Source organism: Zonotrichia leucophrys, chromosome Z, assembly GCF_028769735.1.
Source record: "Zonotrichia leucophrys gambelii isolate GWCS_2022_RI chromosome Z, RI_Zleu_2.0, whole genome shotgun sequence".
NCBI lineage: Eukaryota > Metazoa > Chordata > Aves > Passeriformes > Passerellidae > Zonotrichia > Zonotrichia leucophrys.
Genome location: NC_088200.1, coordinates 22,279,566 through 22,300,981, shown reverse-complemented (window position 1 = coordinate 22,300,981; position 21,416 = coordinate 22,279,566). Strand labels below are relative to the sequence as shown.

Genomic DNA, 21,416 nt, shown 5'->3' with positions numbered 1-21,416 from the left:
GCCGGGACCCGCCCTTCGTCCCGGCTCCTGCCGCCGCCGCTGCCGCCGCCGCGCTGCGCCCGGGGACTGCCGGGCTTCGCACCGCCGTCTCTCACCGCGGGCCGCGCCCGGGCAGCCGATCGCCGTCGGGCCGCTCCCCCGTCCGTGCTTAGGCCAGCCATGTCCAAGCCGCCACCTAAACCGGCCAAGCCAGGTGAGGGGAAGACACGGCGGCCTGGCCCGTCCTCGCCGTGCGCGGCGCGGCGCAGCCCGCTGCTGCCGACACGTGAATGGCTTGGGTTTCGGGTCTGCGCTCTCGAAAAGCCCGGGCGAGGGTGGGAGCGGGCACGGCCGTCCTTCCGTTCCGGACCGCACCCTGCCGCCATGAAGGCCGGCGCCGCACGCCTGCTGTCGGCCGGACGGGCTGCCCCTCTCGCGGCTGCCAAGCAGCAGGGGCTGCCCTCGGCGCCGGGTCTGGGCCCGACCCCGCGCCCGCTCTGGCTCGGGAGAAGGCTGGGGAATGCCCCCAGTTCGGAGCCATCGCCCAGGACGGGCTCCCCGTGTCACGGGCTGCCGGAGCCCTCCGGCCCCGCCTCGCTCGTGGGCAGCGCGGGGCCGCGGTGGCCGGCGGTGGCACTTGGCGCCGTGGCGTGCCCGGTGGCCATCCGGAAGCTGCTTGCGTAGCCTGAAATGCACAGGAAGCCTTTTACCCTATTAACAAACAGCGCTGAAGTGCTCCGAGGTTTGTCTCGTGATTGCTCGAATGGGCAATATACTAACGCATAAAACCAGTTTTATAGTGTAGTCGCATGCAACATTCTTCATCTTTACAGTTGGAATCTGCTGTCTTCCCTTGTAGGACTCCTAACAGCCAAACTCTAAATGTGCTCTTGGAAATTCTGGTGTCAATGTGCACATCACCCTTTCTAGTGCATTTAGTCCTCAATGTGTAAGGTGTTGCACCTGTGTTTTTGTCAGAAAAATTTACTGCAAAGCCAATTTTCTAAAAATATTAATAGTAACCTTAGCTTCTTCTAAAAATAAATTGAAAAGCCATTGGAAGTTGCACAATTTTAAATCTTAGAATAGAAGTGGCATTTTTCAAATAAATATACATTCTTCTGTGACAAATTTAACCATTAGCTTTAGGGTTTGGGGTTTTTTTAAGTAAGGAATTGATCTGGAAAATTTTGTGGGTATTTATCATGGTTTTGTATCATCTGTCACTGTAAGAGCTTAAATTCTTATTTAGAAATTAAAAACCCACTGTGACATCTCCCAAACCAGGACTGTCTGATCCCTAGGTACATCCAAACTTCAATTTTTTTTGCACTTGGAATACTGTTTGAAATGCCCATGTAAAAAAATGCTTAGCCTAGTTGAGTATTTCAACTAGGCAGCTTATAAAACAGATTTTTAATTTGAAGTCACGTTAGTGCAGAAAAAAGTTTAGACCATTTAAACCATCAGTCTCATCCTGCCTGCAGAAGCAAAATCTGCCAAAGCTCTCTTGGCTGTAATTTCATCCTCATAAGAATTTCCTCTCCCTGTAGTTTGCTAAGCTGCTTTGAAAGCAGCTTACTTGAAATGAAAAAGACGGTAATAAAAGCATTGCTGTTGTGGACCCTTACCAAAAACAATCAGTACTGAGGAAATCTGCAGGCTTCTGAAAGGATGTGGTGTTTCACAGCTGAGTAGGTGTGAAAAATGGGATTTTCCGATGAAGTTGATAACTCAGTTTTCTGTTTTTCAAGAAGATGAGTCAAATTTAACATAAGTTTCTTACGAGTTAGAGGCTGTAGCCCTGCCTAACTTACAGGAGCTCTCAGACTGACTCAGACATGTTCTGTCAAAGCTAGGTTTCTCTCCCTAGTTTGGTGGGGTGCAGTTTGTGGTGTGCTTGATCTGATAAGATGTGGACTGTCATCAAAGGGACATGTTCCCTACCCCCACCATCCTTTCTCTTCCATTTAGTTACGTGACAAGCTGATGGTGCTCTCAACTTTTTTATGTCCATTTATTTGTATGTCTATGTAAGGTTATTTTTATGTTTGATGAACTTGCTGAGCTGGTTTTCCAGCATGAGTGCTTGACACAGCAAAAGGAAATTCATAGGAGAAGGAACAAAGTAAGTAAGAAAGTAAGATTGTATTGCTAGTGACTTTCAGAGCCGATTAAGGGTAATAAGACTCATTTTTCCAAATCCCTGACTTTTCAGGAGAGAAAATTTAGTGGTGTCTGTTGTGTCAGATTTTTTCAAAGTCATTTTTCTGAAAGGGACTGCCTTCTCACATACTTAAATGTCTCTGCAGTTGCATGTCTGACTTCTGTATGTTAATACAGAATACAGATAGTACACCTTTGGTACTGTGATTGAATTTCTTGAGGTTATAGATAGATGTTATTTAAGGACATAAATATAGGTACTTCATGTGGTGACATAGTTTCTACAGCAGTGGAAGGCTGTCTCTTTCGGTGTCATTTTGACTGCATTTACTAGAGTGTTTTGGTGCCTTTGGCCAAGCTGTGTTGATTTTTCTTCACTGGTTATTAGGTATCAAGTCTGTAAGCTCTGTCAGGAAACAGCAAGCCTGCTTGCATTGCTTATGAATTATGAAAGTGCAGGACAAACAGGAGAGAAAACCAGACATTGGTTACTGTCATTCATTCCATTGTGTTTGGGAAATAGGAAGTGCAGATTGGACAGAGAAGGAGGGAAATATTTTGGTGGTGGGGAAGTGAAAATATATCGTGAAATAAATTTCCTTTTTAAAACACTGAGTCTTCAGTGCTCAACTAAAGGATTTTGGACCTGAGTTTAGTGCTTTAAAAATGCAGGGAAGAGAGGTGATATGAAGGGGGAAAACCAACTAGCTGTGACACTGTCATTTTCTTCAGTACATGAGAGCATTTTTTCTGACAGATTGCTTTTCTGTAAATCCTGTTGTGTGCACAGCACTTAAGGATTTCAGTTACAGAGATGGTTTTGAAATCAACATATGTTAGACAATTGTGTTTCTGAGCGCTTGAGCTAGTCTTTTGGGTCTGTAGTCAGCCCTTGGGTAAGGGAACAAGATTGTTTATAGAGACTCTAAATGTCTTTTAGCTTATAGTGTTTTCAGGCCTTTTTTTTAAGAAGTACTGTACTTTTCCTGTGTAACTCTATATTGTTACTGTTTTCTAGCTGTAGCTTTTGTTTAGACTCACTATCAAAAATGAAACGGAATGGAGTGGATGTTGAAAATAGCAGAACCATACTTTTTTTTCTTTCAGCATTATGCAAGAGTAGGGCTTCCCCTCCATCTTTTAAGAAATCTGTTGATGTCTCGAACTACATTAAGCAGAGTTCATATCATGTCGGATATTAATCCTGTTTACAAACAGGATTGTTAAGTCCTTTGGATTTGACAAGCTTTAATGGCTTCTGCTTAGTTGTCTGTTACTTAAACAGTGTTTTCTTGAAGAGTGCTAATTATCTGGTGATGCCTTTTTGATTAGAGCCTTATATAGTGTGCAGCAAAAGCTTTTGGGGATACAAAAGGGGTGTACTGATATTTTTAAAAAGTCTTACTTTCGTGTTCACAGTAAGGTTTGTTGATCTTGGCCTAGAGTTGAGACAACAGTTATATTCGATAGAGAAAGACCAGCCTTTGTACCAAGAAAATTAGAGTTTTCAATTACTCCAGTTGACAGGGAGGCAGGAGGAAACATAAGGATTTAACATAAAGGGTTGCTACCTCTCAATGCAGATTTGTTGACTTTTCTCCCACTAGTACCTGTCAGAGTTAAAAGTAGGATTCTTGACATAGATGCTTAGTTTGAATCGTAAACAAGTTCACCTCAGTTCTAAGGTGAAGTAGGAGCTGTGACAGCATTCACAGGAGCAGAACACTTGCATTGAGTCACATGCCTAATGCCTTGGCAGTTGGCTTAAATTTGACATAAGTGATGGTGGTTTGGGTTTCTTCTGTACTCAAAGAAAGGTTTCTGTTAGCTAAGAAGATGTGAGCATGTGGATGTGGGGAGTTATACTGCAGTCATCAGGTCTGAAGGGAGAAAAACGTCAGAGAAACAATTAAACAGTTCCCAGTCTGCTTTCAATATGAATTATAAACTTTCATTTCAGACCTCAAACCCTCTTATTACTGCAAGTTGCTGGGACCTCCAGCAAGCTTCCTGCAAGTGAAGGCACGCTGGTATTCATAAAAATGCAATTGGTGAAAAACAGAGGATTTCAGATCAGGCTATGACAGTGAGACTGTGTTCTCTTATATTTTCTGTGAGAATCTTTTTACTTCTGATTTTCTCTAATGAAATGGCATTTGTTCCTTCCATTCCACATACTGATTAGTGCAGTCCATGATTGTTCCTGGATACCTCAGTTTGTCATCTAGGCTGGCACCAGTCTATCCTTTGCATTTTTTAGTATGCCCTTCTACCCCTCCCCCAACGTGTATTCTCTGTGTTCACTTCCCCTTTCTGGTAAGCGTTATTTAGAAGTTGAAGATGGTTCTCTAAACACTGGAGGCTCCACCTTTTTCTGTCTCCATTGTGGCAATCCGTAAATGCTGTGTTGGACTCTGCTGTGTCGGTGAGCAAAATACCAAAGTACAAATGGCACTCCTGTCAAAAGTGTTTCCAGTACTTCTGTACCTGCTTGGAGACCTGTGTGCAAAGCACCTTGTTTTCCAATTCCGAATGCTACAGGCTCGGGGCAGAGTCTAGAAAGCTTGCCGAGGAAAAGGACCTGAGGGTGTTGGTCAACAGCTGGCTGAGTATGAGCCATCCCAGGTAGCCAAGAAGGGCACTGGCATCCTGGCCTGCATGAAAAGTGGTGTGGACAGCAGACAGTACCTGTCCCCCTGTATTGGGTGGGGAGGCTGCACCTAAAGTCTTGTGTCCATTTCTGGGCCCCTCGCTACAAAAAAGACGTTGAGGTGCTGGAGAGACTCCAGAGAAGGGCAGCGGAGCTGATGGAGGGTCTGGAGAGTAGGTGGTGTGAACTCAGGGAGCTGGGGGTGTTTGTCCTGGAGGAAAGGAGTCTCGGGAGACCTTGTTTCTTTCTATTACTCTGAAGAGAGATTGTTCAAAGGTGTGTGCTTTTCTCTTGTCCCAAGTGACAAGATGAGAAAAAATGGCCTCAAGTTGTGCTATGCAAGTTTAGGTTCAACATTAAGGAAAATTTTGTCACTGAAATTGATTGTCAGATATTGGAACAGGCTTTGCATATTTTCACCTTTTTGGACATTTGCTACAGGTAGGAGTTCAGGTTAATTTGTTTTCAATCAAGCTGGTGCTTGAGTAACTGATTCTGAGCTGTTTCTGTCTAGCTTTCTGCCAGCAAGGAGAAAGGTAGCCCATGAGAGCCTAGGATTAGCTTGAACCATTTAAGAGGTTGACAGACTTGTGGTTTTTTAACTAACTGTAGACTACCATAGTCAATTCTGATTTTCTACAGCACAGAAATTATCCCTCCGTGTACTGTAGGCACTGACAATGCTTTGTGACACTCAGTGAGTCAATTCATCTTGAGTTAGTTATTACGATTTTTATGGTAGTCTTGAGCTACTCAGTCTTAATATAGCTAATGAAAAGATGCTGCATCAGGATCAATATCTAAATAGTAGCACCTTATTCGAGTCAGTGAAATTTGATTATGGCAATCTACAGCAGATGCTAACAAGACTCATATCAGTCCAGTGGGGCCAAGCCTTGGTAAACGTTGATTTATCATTATTTTGTTTAAAATATGTGTGTTTTGAACCAAGGACTGTGTTGGGGTGGTTTTATGTTTGAGGATGTGATGTTAATTGACAGCTAATGAAATTCATTATCTCCCCTTTGGTGCTGAAATTTCAGCCTAACACAAATGCCTAAATAAGTAATGCCATGCAGGTATAGGTCAGGTTTTGGTTTTTTTTCTTTTCTAGCTTTTCATTAGGTGGGTTGAAAGCAAATAAGAGAGTGGAGAATGTTTTGGTGGTAGAGGGGATTTTAATGCTAATGCTTGTGGCGGTTTGGAGAAGCTAGAGTAAAAGAACTGAAAGGAAGTGGGGAAAAAAAGTCACTGTGAGAGAAACAGTAACTCCTTGTTGCTGTGCTCCTTACTTAGCACTTCTTTGGAAGCAGTCTTCTGTTAATGATACTGCAATTGATTAAAAATAGACCTCAGAGTTGTAAGAAGAAAACAAAAATCTTTCAGTATTTTTAGAAAATGGTGGTTTGGTTTTGTGAGGTCTTTTAATTACTTAGCATTATGAAGCAGTGCTGGTATCTCTCTTCAGTATCAGAAGCTGCGTTTTTAAGCTGTCGTTGCTGTTTAGTTTCTCTGTTTCATTGCTTTTATGTGCTTAGCAGGGAAAGGATCCTTTTAGAATTATGAGTTGCATGTTTCCCTTCCTCAGAAAGGCTGGAGAAGTTTATAAGTAAGTTATTCAAAATAAATTAAAAGGTGTGGGGTTGGCCCAACCTGACATTAGTTTTATGTTGCTAGCTAGAGAGAGTGGAGGTTTGTACGCTAAGAGTATTTGTGTCTATTCAGCATAGATAATAAGTTACACTTTTTGCTTGTGAAGTAGTTGTTTTCCATATGTTTAATGCAAATTCCATAAGAAGGGAGAAGACAGTCTTATGACTAAAGTTTGGGATTTGTGAGACTCAAATATTACTAGTGACTCTCAAATTTGCAAAAGCAGGGTGTGCTTTGCTGATGATGTGGAAGATCAGGTGGAAAAAGTGTGAGCTCCAGAGGATGACTACAACAAATCAGCCCGTGTTTATCAAGAAACTGGGGTTTGAGCCAGATAAGGCAAGAGGCTATGAGTGTTTTATCATGTCTTCCCTTACTCATCTGGCTCAGGTGTGAAAATTCCCTTCTGTGGGGAAGGTGTCAGACATTCACACTAAGGCTGAAGATATTCATCCCTGCTGGTGGGGTATAACCAGCTCAGCTACAATGACTTGAAAGGTAGCTGTCATATCTTAGAAGGTGCCATAAACCATTCAGGCCCCAGACCAATTTCTGAGGCCTCCCACCAGAGAGAACTGTGGATGATCCACAGTGTTATATCAGAGAGTGTTAATTTCTGCTCCCCCCTTGGAGATACCTGGTAATTCCCACCTGAACTTGAGCATATAATAATACATTTAACTTAGTGTTTCATGGGATTTTCCCTGTGGATCAAGGTTGTGGCTGTCACTTTGATGTGGACATCAAAATGGCTAGTCTTGTCCCCGGGTCCATGGGTGGTGATTTCTTTCTGTTATCTTATCCTTTCTTTCCGTATTTCTTCTCCTAACTTCTTCTGGAAATATATGGTAAACTAGATGAAAAAATTCCAATCAAGGCCTTTTTAAATGACCTGTATCTGGTTAAGTTAAAGCTGACTAAGTTAAAGTTTCTGAAGTGCCTTAGTTTGTGTGGATTTTGCTTTAAAATTTGCTAAATATCTAATTCTACCTGAATGTTCTGAAAATTTGCATGTAAAGGCTTGTTATTGAAGATTTTTGTTCTTTCTCCTGTACTGCTCTAAATGACTCAAACAACCTTCCCCTAAACCCACTGAGCAGACCAGAGCATAACAGGACTGAAAAGAAGACCCCTTTGAATCTGTCCCTATGCTTAGAAAAATATTTGTTGTGGGACATATCACTGCCCTGTGCTTCCATGTGCTTTGTTTTTAAAAGGGAAACTCCTCTCATTAATCATTATGAGAATATCTAATTAATCATGATGAGAATAAAGTAATTAATGTGTGCCTGATGCCTTGAAATTTTAAAAAAGTACGTGTGCTCTGTGTTCTAGTTACTTTGTCCTTTAAAAGTATGTGGTGGGGAGGTACAGTCAGTCTACTTTGATAAGTTCAAATCTGTGCTAATTACTGGTTCACTGTCCTATGGGAATGTTGAAACATGGTTTGTACTAGAGAGATGGTAGTAAGTGGAAACAGAGGAAGACCTCAGGCACTTTCTATCTTTTTGTGTCCTCCAAAGCAAAAATTACTGCCAATGCAAGCTCTGTCCGCATGCCTAGCGATAGGTATTGCTACATAAAAAAAGCCTCCCTGGGATTAGGGCACCCATGTGCCTAATAAAATACAATTACTCTTGTTCGCAGAACTAGGATTCAAGTCTGATGTGCCCTTTGCATGCTAACATTTTGTTATTTTAATCCTCTAGGCTGTAAGTTGCATTAGAATTTGGTAACAAAAAAATCAAAATTTACAAATGCTCAAATCCACTTGTTCTAAGCTCTTAAATAAAGCAAAGTGAACAGGCTAAATATCTTTTAATCAATAAATTTTTGAAATATCAATGCCAGTAATGAGCAGTGTTTAACTTCAATATAAAGTACTGTGAAATTAATATTAACGAGATCTGTAGTTCTATAGATGCAGATCTGTACTTTGTATTTCATCACAGAAGAGTGTTTTAGCATGTGTTGGTCTGTCTATGACACTACAGTTGGACATTTGGGGAAGTAACTCCCTGTTTCAGGTTTATGCAATTTAAGAAAACCCCACAAACAAATGAAAAATGAATTTTGTTTACACAATGTGTTAGCCATACTGTAATCAGCATCGGTGTTTCCTATTTTCTTTGCCTCCACAGGTGTGATAGCTTTAGAAAATCTGTTGGCACATATGCAGTATGTTAGTATAAAAGACACATGAAACACACAAATGCACGTTTCTCCTTTTCCTTGTCTTCTGCCATCTTCTCATTTCCCCTTTTAATATTTCTTACTCTTCCCTTTTGTTGTCCATTTCCTCCTCTTACTTACATTAAACACTGAATTTTTGCATGATGGTTGCAGTCTCCATAGTTGTTAGTGTGCAGTTCTGTCTTTTTTTTTTGTGTCTTCTGTATGAGAAAGCCAAGGAGGAGGGTCAGTACTCCTGTCTTCCCTCCTGTCTTCCCTCCTGTTGTGTCATTTCTTGTTCTTTGTTATTTTCTTTTTTGGTTTTTGGGTTTTTTTGTCGTTGTTGCTAGCTTCTCCACAGCTGCAGTTCACGTTTCATGCTAAAGCTCTTTGGTCCAGGATGCATTACTGTGTGCTGTCCCTGTTCATCATCTCTGTATAGGTAGTAAACATCACTCAGGTTTCATTCTTTTTAGCAGTTGCCACGGTTGGAAGTATTTTGTTTCAGGGACAAAGGTTTGAGAAGTGTTGGACCGTTTATGTCTAGGAAATGGCTGCTATCCTAAAGAGACAGCCAACCAATAAAGCGAAACCTAATTCCTGTTATTAAAAATTAGAACTGGGATGAGCAATTACATATTGGGAAAAGAAATATGTACAGTATCTACATGCACTTAGCAAAGTGTTTACACATATTAATCTTATTTTTGTAGTTTTACGTACACTCAGTCGCAAAAAAGCCTGAGAATAGAGAACTAAGAAACGTCTTGCTTAGTTGTTATGCCTTGGCAAGTATACCTTGGCATTACTGTTGCTAGGAAATATCCAGAAGCATTTGAAAATATAGTTTAAAAGCCACCCCAAGGGATGCTGCAAAATTGCAGTTGGGTACCATCCTCCTTTCTCAAAGTTAGCATATTCGCCCCCAGAATCTCATTAAAACCCTTAAGTTAACATTCTAAAATGATTGCTTTTGTGGGTTAGGATTTTAGATACAAAAGGGATTATAAAGACTACATCTAGTAGGAAAAAAAAGGACAAAATTCTAGAGATGATGGTTCTTAATTAGAAATGTAAAGGCTTGTTCTTGAGACCTAGTCTGTCTTTACTTGCTTATCTCTATTTAATAAACAAAACAAAACATTGCATGTGTACACTTTATTTTACTGTATGGCCTTTGGTAGTAAGTTCATCAGTTTCTCTGAGTAGACAAAATAGCCTGGACCTAATGTGACCTAAGTAACACATTCTCCTAATGGATCAAACTCTGCAATTTTATACAAGTTAATCTGTATAAACACATATAGTGTAAGAACCTGTGTGTAACCTACACTTGCAAGCTTAGAACATTTAAAAGTAAATAAAGGTACATACTTAGGACTTCAGATACCTAAAAGTAAACAATACAGAGCAGTCTGCCTAATATATTCCTCTAAGTCCAATGGACTCCAGCAGCTCGGCTAATTAAATTATGTAACATACATGTTTCTTCTATATTTGTACTTTCTGTTCATGCTCTTGAAAAGTACCTTTTGAATTTTTAAAAAAGTTTGTAGGGAACCTTCTTTTGCAGTTTATGCAATTTAATTTAAAGCTCTCTGCATTCAGGTTATTTTTTCTTGGCTTGAATGCTGGTGTCCATCCCTTTGAAAGTGCCCTATTAGAGCATCTGTTAGCCACTTACTGGAGTTGCAAACCCTATGCCTTGTGTTAAGCATCTGAATAGAACAGGACATCAGTTGTACATTAAATAGGGCTTTGTGACCATTTGTCATTTTTCTTTATGAGTTCTGTGTTACTGCATTATTTTCCTAATAATGACTGCAAGTAAGTGTAAGAACATGTTGGTGTCATTGATCATTGGTTTGTTTCTTTCTTCTTTCCTTAATTCTTTGTCATTTGACAGATTTGATGTTAGTAATAAAAGTACATACAGCATGTGTGAGTGTGTATATGAGTGAAATTACTCTTTTCCTCAGAAATCAATGGCAGCACTTCTATTACCCAGTGAGCTATAAAGACTGTATTAAGTGTGCAGAAGAGGCTACTTAGACGTAACTGATCAGGTGGCCAGTTTCCCTCATAGTCCATGTTGCTGGGTTTTTTAACTCAGGTTGCTGAGTATCTGCATCGTGATTTTCTTTGAGAGCACAAATTCGTTCAGCAACTGGTGTTAAGCTTAAAGGAATGTATTTGGATTTAAAGGCATGGTACTGGTACTGACTTTTTAATTGGGTTGTTTTTTTTTGTTTTGTTTTGGTTTTTTTAGGGCAGGTTAAAGTATTCAGGGCCCTTTATACGTTTGAGCCCAGAACGGTAAGTACATCTTTACTTCGGCAGTTTGAGAATCTTGCTTTTAACCTTGTCCATCATATTTCTTCAATTCTGCTATTATTGGCATATTAGACTTACTGTACTTAAATTTTAATAAACTGTTGATGGATAGTCATTCTTAATGTGAATAAAACTGTCTGATTAATCACAATTCTCTTTTGAGAGCAGCTCTGTTTAAAGCAGCATGCTTTCTTCTGTAGTTTATTACCTACAATCAAGGATCAGAAATCTTGAATAATTTGTTTTCTCTTCCAAATACAGCAATGATAGTTGAGACCTAAGAGATCTGGAGAACTGGGACCAACCAAAAAGAGTCCCAAATGAAGTTGACAAACCTAAGAGATATGTCACTGCTTCCTATGCACAGTGCTTTGTTGGAAAGGCCACAGTCTTCCTGTGTTGTTAGGAAAGTTAGTGATCCAGAAAGTTAGCTGTTAGCAAGTCAAACTATGGACTGTCAGGCTGTTGTCTTGGTGATAGAGAATTTGAGTTATCATTTTTTTGAATGAAAAGGTGAATGTTTTCTGACTTATCCAGGTATTTGTTTTTCCTACATTCACACATTCAGATATATTTGTTTCCTTTTTTTTTTGTTAAAGCCAGATGAACTGTACTTTGAAGAAGGAGATATCATTTACATCTCAGACATGGTGAGTCTAAGACATCCCACACAGACTGAATATTTCTGAGATGCAATATATCCTATCTAAAATATTTTCCCTTTTTTTGCAGAGTGATACAAATTGGTGGAAAGGAACTTGTAAAGGGAGAACTGGACTAATTCCAAGCAACTATGGTAAAGTCTAGAATATTTTTATTTGGTAAGATCATTCACAATTAAAGGAAATCACTAAATAAAAAGACATCATCTCAGAAATAGACCACAGTATTGGTGCTTAACAGTACTCCACCATGTATTTCAGAATACATCCATCTGCAGTAGCAGTTACCAGTGGTAACCACTGTAGGTACCACTACATCAGCAGTGCACAAGCTGTCTTGTGTTTTAATAACCTAGGGACAGTTTGAGTTTGCTGAGTGTTCATGTTTCTGGTTACGCTCTTCAGAGATACTGAGATACTCTCAAGTTTTGAGGGGAGGAACACTTGGATCTAAAGGATGGAGTTTTGCTTGCCTTTTGTGTTTTTTTTAGTGAATATATTCTGCCACAGAAAACGTTGGTTTCTTGGGGTTTGTACCACGTTAAATATCCCGTGTGTGTTTGGACTGAATAGAAACAGCTTTTTCAGATTCAACGAAAATCACTTTTAAAAGCCATCAATACAGACAACACAATACAATTCCTCCAGGTTCTGCCAGGAATTGTAGACAGCGTAGCAGTGTCTCATGACAGATTGCATCACAGCTGCCAATATGACTTAGGTTGATTCATGTTGTCCCTTCTTCAGTAGGAGACATTATGGTAGCAATGCTCTGTTTCCCTGCCCTGTAGTTAGTAGAAATATATTAATAGAAATCTGTGGTGTAGTCATTGAGGCTACATGAATTTTCACTTTAGTTTGTGACTTCCAAACTGACTCTACTCTTGCTGTCTGCCAGAGATCAGAGATCATGCACTGTTAGTATGCAAGAAGGCTAATTTATACATGCTGCGTATCTACATTCAAATTTCTTTTGAATATTGAAGTGAATATTGAAAATAAACCCAAAAATCTCTTAATTCATGTTCCCATTGAGATTATTTGTAAGGCTTCAATTTTAGACCAGGGTTGGGGTGGTGTCTCTGTCCGCACATTTGCAAAAATTCCATATATAAGCAGAACAGAAGATTTTGCAGACCTTAAGAACAAAGAGTATTAGGAACACATCTTCTTAGACCACTTGTGCAATGTGATGCTGTTTGGAGTTTTCACAAGGTTTTCTCTGAATTAGTTTCCCATACGCTGGAAATTAAAGTGCGTCTCACTAGTCTGTCACTCACAAATCTGTTTTCATTTTAGAATCAAGTACACTTTGTTTCCACACAGGTTTCAAGTACATATTTCAGAAGTAGTTAGAATTTACTCTTTCGTTTCAGTGGCAGAGCAAGCAGAGTCTATTGATAATCCACTGCATGAAGCTGCCAAGCGAGGTATGTTTGGTGTTTTAGTTGTGTGATGCCAAAGGATGATTTGCTTGTTTTCTACTGTAATAATAATGAGAGTAATAATAATAATAATATATTTAGAATTAAGATGTTTTACTTGTTCTGGTTGTTTTGTTTCTTGAGCAAGTTGTCTGGTAAGTTTTACGGCTACTGCCTGGTGGAATTGGCACTCTGTCTATACACAGAGGAATGGTGGTACCATCCAGTGAACTACATATATAGGTATATATATAGGATGTAAAGATCTGGGAATAGGAGGAAAGATATTTGGTACTGGTTAGTATGACTTTGTCATGATTTGCTATGACTAGGTATGAGTGGTTGTTCAGTGAATTGAAAATTGCTGCTAATCGCTTCCTCTCTTCATGAGTTCATGGGAAGACTGACACCATTTAGACAGTACTGTTTACCTGTAATGCTTCTTTTAACTTTCCAAAGAAAAAACAATAATAAAAACTGATTTTGTCTTTCAGGCAACCTGAGCTGGTTGAGAGAGTGTTTGGATAATCGAGTTGGTGTCAATGGTTTAGACAAAGCTGGAAACACAGCTCTGTATTGGGCATGCCATGGAGGCCATAAAGGTATCAGAGCATTAATTTGAAATTATTGTTGTCTGGTTTTCTTGTTATGCTTGTTAGGCTGATTGATAAAATTGGTAGTGCTAAATAATAAAGCCAGGTTTTTGTCCATGTAATTCTACTTTTTATTTCTTTAATAAAAATCAGTCTAGGAGGCAGGTTCAGCTCCATCAAGTGCTGTGTGTTGTTGTTTGCTCTTGAAGCAGGCAAGCTCATTAGTGTAACTTAGAGGAAAAGTGGAAGGAGGACAGATCAAAAAGAAATGCAGTATTATTTGGGGTACTTCATGCAGAAGCATTTTTTGTGACTGATTGTTGTTTGCTCAATGCAGTCTGATTTACAGATTTTCATTAGCTGATTTGATTGGTCTTTTGTTGAATCTTAACTACAATGAATGCAAAAATAGCATAATTCCTTTCCACTAAATTCTTCTCTTGCCATCTCTCTCTGCAGATGTAGTAGATGTGCTGCTTGCCCAGGCAAACCTAGAGTTAAACCAACAGGTAGGTTGAACCCATAGACCCTTAGCGTAGAGGCGTGATGTTACTCACCTTTGGTAGAACCTGAAAGGGTTTTTGCTGCGTTTTAATCCTGTTGCTTTTCCCTCTAACTCCACAGAACAAACTGGGAGACACAGCTTTGCATGCTGCTGCATGGAAAGGTTATGCAGATATTGTAGAGATGCTGCTGGAAAAGGGTAAAGATCTTCACCAAGGTTTCGACAATCTGTGTAGAGACTAGATTCCTGAATGTTGTTTAATTTGTATTTCTTAAGTGTTTCTGTATAACTCAGCTACAGTCTTGAGCCAGCTCACCTGCCTGACTTGCAGGAAAAGTCTTGCAGAAAATTCTGGCAGCTGTTTGGAAGGTAGACACCTCAAGATAATTTCATCATGCTTTACAGACAAAATTAGGCACTTTAACCCCAGAACAGCAATGACATCTGCTTCTTAAAAAGGAAGAGCAGCCAGCAAGTTTCCTAAACAACTGTAGCTTATGCAAGAGCATCCATAGCTTTTGGTCTGCTTCAGAGCAGTCAGTAGCTCAGATTCCCTTGTCTATTACTGTTCTACCCACATTAGTGAAAGTCATATCATAATGGCATTGGTTGAGAAAAAACTGGGATTGTGATTTCTGATTAAACTTTTCCTCATGAAGGGGCAAGAACAGATCTGAAAAACAACGAGAAGAAACTGGCTTTAGATATGGCAACGAACGCAGCTTGTGCTTCTTTGCTTAAGAAGAAACAGAGTGCAGGTATTTCTGATTTTGTTTTTCTGATAATTTTACTTTTGGAGAAATAATACTTTAGTCAAATACCAATATACTGATAGCCATAAAAACCATTTGGGAGGTACGTGGGCTAAGACTTGTGTCTGGAAGGGCTTGCTTGAGAGAGTTAGTTTAGAGCTGTGGTAGGAAGATGGTTTATCATATGCTGAGCTGCTGACTCCACACAAAATGGCACCTTGTATCAGCAAGAGGCATAAGAGTTCAGAAGGTGTGAAAATACTAAGGGAAGAGATGAAAATAGAAGACTGGCCCTTCAGACAAAATTAAAGCAAGGATAGAAACTATTTTAAAAGTAGCATACCAAAAGAGACAGGGTACAAGAATAAAACAATGTCCTGTCTTTCTCCATGTGCTTGTCTGTTCTTCCAAACTTAAGCCAAAGAAGCACCAACATATGATCCTCCTTTTCTTACTGCTAATTTTTTTCTTACTTTCTTTTTTCTGTGTGTCTCTGAGTGACTGTCTAACTGAGAAATAAAGAATGCTTTTAAGTGTTAATTAAAATAGTCTCACTGCCTACCACTTGTCTTCATCTCTCCAAATAGCATAGTGTCCCTGTCCAAAAGAGTTAAAGAGGCTATTTTAAAATGCTAAAGACTGAATTGTTCAGTATTCTGTAAGTACTATTGCCTGTAGCTTTCAGGAGGCTGAAGTAAGGGTGGAAAATCTTAAGTGGAATAAGAAATTACTTGAAAACACAGGCAGGGTTACAGTCAGGTTTGGTGGGATATGCAATACAGCAGTTGCATCCTCACAGGACTAGTGAGATCAGAGGGAATGCTAACCTGTAGGGGCCTAGAGGTTATGGTAATTAAATGGAGGAATAGCTGACTGCAACTTGAGAAGGCCAGGAAGAGCAATTGCACCAAAAATACTGTTCTGCTCTTTAGCAGAGGTGAAATCAGGATTTCTCGGAAACGTGGCAAATTTTTTCTCCCAATCGTGGTTCTTAAGAAAGGAGTATTAAAAAAGGGCAATATGTATATATAATATATATTATTATATATATATTATGTAGTGTTTTCCTAAATTTACTTGATCCCTATTAGAAAAACTTTGTTCATCTTTGGTTGTTGATTGTAGGCACCTGGCACAGGTGTTTTCTCTCTTCTGATATCCCAATAATTGTACCAATGTTTTATTTCCTGATGCTAAGTAACTAATCTACATAACCAATCTACTTCTTCACTCCCTTTAAATTAATTTTGTTTCAATGACTAACTGATTTTTTGTCCTTAGTCACCTTGTCTCTGTCTTAGTTATCAGTCTCTGGTAATTTCACTCCCTGTCTTTTTTCACTTGCCTTAATATAACAGCTGATGTTCTCAGTCTAATTGCAGTTTCAGTATTAGCATCTTTGTTCATTTTTCTGTCTTAACTTGGGCTTTTATAATACTCTGACACCACCATTTCCTATACTTTCCTCACATTTTGTATTTTCTTGGTTATTTTCACTAATTTAATTTTTCTGTCTCTTGATTCTGCATTTAAATATTTCCAATGTCTGGATGTGAAATATTGTTCTTTTTCAGAGATTCAGTTCTATATCAGCAGTCATCTTTCCCTTGTTCCTGTTTACATATGGCTTCTATCACAGTCCATCTCTAAAACTGTTTTATTGGAGGAAGCTTACTTTGTCTCCAATGTTCAGATTTATGTTTTACTTGTACAGACACATATTCAAATGTCAATTGCTGAAGTACATTCTAAAAAATTAAAATTATTAAATTCATGTCATCGAAATATTAAAAGGTTGTGTTAATTGTGCTGCTAAACAGGGGAGCAGAAGAAATGTAATTTGTACTTGCTTGAAATATGGCCCCTTGAGCACAAGGCTCTGCAATTTCTTTTCTTCCTGTTCTTCGTTTGCTGCTTCTCCTCCTAAAAATGAGAAACGTTTTTTTTCACTTAGCTTTCTTTTCCCAAAATATTTGAGCAGGTTCATTTTAAACTTATTCATTATTCTTGTTCCAGAAATGTAGGATAATATGGTTGTCACTTCTGTGAATTATGTCAGTCTTGTTGCCTCTGTGCCTGGTATTTTCAGTATTTTAAATTTTTTTAAATTTTGTTTTTTTCCAGGTACAGTCCGAACATTGAGTAATGCAGAGGAATACCTTGATGATGAAGACTCCGATTAGCTTTTTGATTCCATATGGGAAACTATAACTTGCATTGCCTATGTCATTTTCAAAACATATCTTTACAACTGTAAAAATATCTCACTTAGAGTATCGCAGTATAGCATATTAATGAGAGGGTGAAATCATGCTTGCAAAGGAATAATCTTCATGTAGCCAGATAATGTCACATTTTAAGTCGGAGTTCCTTTTTGGAATTATCATAGAGAAAGTGTGGCACACCTTTAGCACTGAATATGGGAGAGGACCATCTTCTAGACTCACAGGTTTCATCTCAGGCCATCCCAGCAAGTGCCTTGTATTTCTGGAATACTGAAAGGTCCATGTGGGACAGGAGGACAGCACTGCTAACATTTCCCCAAATCCCTCTGGGTATATGTTCCTTCATGCAGCCAATACTGACAGTCAGTACTGGCTGGCAGGCATAAATGGAGATGCTGCTGTAGAGAGGGGCAATTGTTTGCCCGCACGGGAGACAGCATTGCAAGGTTTGATTTTTAATTTTGGTAAAATTTTTTTCCCTCCCTTCATCCCTCTTAAGTGAGATGCAAAATAACCTGAGACAATCTGCCTCAGGAGTGCTTTGTCTTCTCTATTGCTGTGGGCCCAGTCCCTGAAGTGTAACACAGGTGAAAGGCTTGCTTAAGTCAGGTTTGCTTTAGAAATTCACTTGGACTTTGTGGCTTGATTATTTTGCTTTTTGAACTGTTATTATGCTGAAACCATTTGTAGTGAAAGGAACACAGAATATTTTTCTATTTATCCTGCCTAAAATTTTTTAATACAGATCTTTGCTTTTTTTTTTTTTGCAAGTGCTCTTATGTCTTGTCCTAAATTACCTCAAAGTTTTAGTGTGTTTGAAGTAATGAGGGAAGATGTGCATCAAATATGCCACAGGTATCTTTAGAAGAGACACCTGAAGCTGAATAAACATTTTTAAAATGTATTGCTGCTTCCTGTGAATTAAAGAAAAATGGAAAATAAATTCAGCTACTTTGAAGATTCCCTGCTGTGTTAAAAAATAACTTCCTTCAGATTGCTCAAGTAGCTGTAGCCGAATATTGCACATTACCAAGAGATACTTTCTTATTGTCATGGTAAGTAAATGTTACAAGTATTTGAGATACAATCTCATTTTCAATTTTTTATTGCTAACTTCTCTAATAGAGACTTCTGACAAATTCATTCTGACACAGCAGTCTGTGATACTAAAACAAAACCAAAAATGGAGAAAAATAGGGACAAAAAAAAATCTCTTGTGAAAGACTGGGGATAAATAAAAAGCTCTTATGGAAGTCTGGGGATAAATGAAAATCACACTAAGTATGTAAGATATTTTAAAAAGTCTAGAGCACTCCTAATTTCCAGTTTTTAAAAATACATTGAGCCAGATTTTTATTTTTATCGTCCTGCAAAGAACTAGATGCCAGTAAAGCTTGTTAAGCTCTTATCAAAGAAGGCAGTGTTTGATTGACCAGAAGTGTTTAAGATGGGTCATTGCACAAGCAATCATTTGCAGATGTAATTCTAGACTGTTTAAATGTTAAAACTATAGAAAAAATGTTTTAGCCCTGTGCAATACTGTGGTTAAATGAACAGTGATGTTTTATTTTGTGTGAACTTGAAGATCCTAGAGGGAAAGAAATAAAAACCAAAGCCACCAATTTTTCTCTCTAGCTTTCATTAGAACAGTTGTTGAACATAACTCATTATATTTAAGACTTCTCATTTAATCAGCCAGCTCTTTTACTAGCTCAGCCTTTTATCATAGTTAAACCGCATGTTATGCTGCATACTGTTGATTAAAATTATGCAATTTCAAAATGCAAGCTTTAAAGTCCTGTAATGAGAGGCAAGAAGCTTCAGGTATCTGTTGCATGAGTGTTTTTCCTGCAAAAACGAAAAGCTCACAAACTTAAAATTTTTCAGTGTCACAGGACATGGAGGGAATGGCTCAAGTCACTGTATTTTATCTGGAGCTTTGGAGGTAGTGTCTGTATTCATAAATAACTCTTAATGTAATGTCTTCTGCTGCCACGGGTTCAGCAGCCTACAAGGAAGAGGTTATGCTCATGTCTGTGCAATTAACAGCTGCCAGAAGACCCTGTGTCCTGCAGACAGATCTAAGTGCTGCGTAGGAGTTGTGACAGAAGCACAAGTTGAGCCCAAGGATTGCATCCAAAGTCTTGCTGGAGTCCCGAAGGAAGCACATTTACATCGCAGGCACGCAGGGAGTGCTGTCATTTCTTTCCAGGACAAAAATTACTGCTTTTTGTTTTTTCCCACAACTTTGTTTTTCTTTATGAAACTGTCTGTTCATCTTGTGAAATACAAATCACTGTGAAAGCTTTCAGGCAATAAATTACTTTTTGTCTAACTCCAGGAGTAAAGTTTTGATTAAAAAAAAAACAAAACAAAACAAATACAACAGAATCATTTTTTAAAAAATAAAAAAAACCCAAAACAAATGTCACACTAAATGTTTTAACTGAGTGGCCCATTTTCTAACAGTCTCCAGCTTTTAACAGTGACTTCTTTTTCCTGAAGACACTAATGTGTTTCTTGTGTTTGATTTTATATCAAGGACCAAAGATTGCTGAAAGTAAGTTAGCCTGACCTTGTGGTCATTTTATTTACATGCTACAAAGTCAGATGTTTGCTCAAGCAGCACACATAAAAATTAAAAATTTGTTTGCAGTCCTTGCCACTTTCTAAGGAAACTGTTGAAACACCACAGAACAGAGTAAAAAATAATGGGCTATCAGTCATCTGCTTCATGAGAGATAAAAGCTGAACTTACTAGAAATGTTTCAGGACAGTATTAGTCAACTGTATGTACTTTGATCTTATCAGGAGTCAAAAACAAGCAGAAATTAAAAAAAAAAAACACAAAACAAATGTCTTACAGCTAGATGAAATTACAGCTGGAGTAAGCTGATAGTCTTAGTAGTTATGCAAACCTACTTGCTCTCCCTACTTTTCTTCAATGTTTGTACCACTACACTTATTTGAATTTAAGACTTTCCAAAGGCAGGTCCATTCAGGTGTGTAACAATCAGAAAAAGAGGGGATTTAGGAACAGCGAAAGGAAAGTTCTCAGGCTCATGGTATCTTATAACTGAACATTGAAGGATTATTCTGTCTTTCATACTTCTGATTGAATTAATGTGTGTGCCTTTCTATTGAAAATCAGCTGTGCTCCCATCAGAAATTTTGTACTGCTAGGGAATAGAAATTTCTGGATTGATTTGAGGCTCTTTGAAAAGAAATTAGTAAATTTTCTGTTGGCTTCATCAGAGGAATCAGATGCTTGATCCCTGTTTTATGAAAGGAAAAAGTGGAACATTTCTTGCATTGTCTTTAGTATAGTTACTGGATTCTTGATAATTTTCAAGTTAGTATACTGTTTTTCTAAGACAACCCCATCTTACTGAATTCCACTCATACACATCCCGTCACCTGAAATGTAATTTGCCTAAATAAGAACAAGCAGAAACTGTTTTGAAGAACTTGGAACAGAAATCTTCATAAGAAATTAATTTGATACAATTTGCTAAATAAAAATGTAATATCCTAATTTGCTAAATAAATTAGGATATTACATTTTTATCCTAATTTGCTAAATAAAAACGTAAGAGCTGGCTTGGTTTTGGTTGGTTGGGCTTTTTTTGAAGCTACACATTAAACCAATAGAGACTAAAAATAAGGCAATACTACAAAAGGAATTCAGAAAAAAGTGATTTTTACATCACTAGTTCTGGAACAGAATGTGGACTGGTGGTAGTGTCTGCCTGTGGCAGAAAGAAACACCAAGGGTCCATTTACCAGCTGCCTGTTGTTTCCCAGCTGAAAGTTGATGCTGAAGATGATGTGTCCCACCTGCAGCCTTTTCTAGAAAGCCACATCATTATTTGATCCTCCTGCCAAGGTCAGTGGTCCTCCTTTGAGCTCTGTAGAGCAGTCCATAGAACACCAGGGGGTTCTCCTGGAAGACATTCCTCGGTGGCTTTGTGGCATTGCTAACCTGAGAGCAACGCCGCTGGGAAAGTAGTGTGCTACAGCTAATGCTCACCCACACAGGTACAAAAACAGGGTTGTGGGCAACTCCTGAAATCAGAGGCTGAAGGAATCTCTTGCAGAGATGATGGTAATTTAGATGGGATTTTTAAAATAAATGTGCAGCAGCACCGAACTTGGCAGGGTGCCAACACTCAGCTGTTATGTGTGTCAAGTTTATGCAGCCAGAAAGGGTCTCTAACTTGCACTGTTCCCTTGTGAGTTGCTCCTTTCCCTGAAATTCTGAAGCATGCATTAGAGTAAATGTTTGTTCTATTCTTTCTCTC

At 38.8% G+C, this 21,416-nt stretch overlaps 1 protein-coding gene across 1 annotated transcript; it reads left to right on the top strand.

Annotated features, from left to right (window-relative positions):
- The first annotated feature begins 7 nt into the window (after positions 1-7).
- OSTF1 (osteoclast stimulating factor 1) lies at positions 8-19,450 on the top strand. Its single transcript, XM_064736424.1, has 10 exons — positions 8-193; positions 10,890-10,936; positions 11,554-11,604; positions 11,687-11,750; positions 12,993-13,046; positions 13,535-13,642; positions 14,093-14,142; positions 14,258-14,336; positions 14,798-14,896; positions 17,015-19,450. The coding sequence occupies exons 1-10, from the start codon at positions 160-162 to the stop codon at positions 17,071-17,073; spliced, it is 645 nt and encodes a 214-aa protein (XP_064592494.1). The 5' UTR covers positions 8-159; the 3' UTR covers positions 17,074-19,450.
- Positions 19,451-21,416: the final 1,966 nt, after the last annotated feature.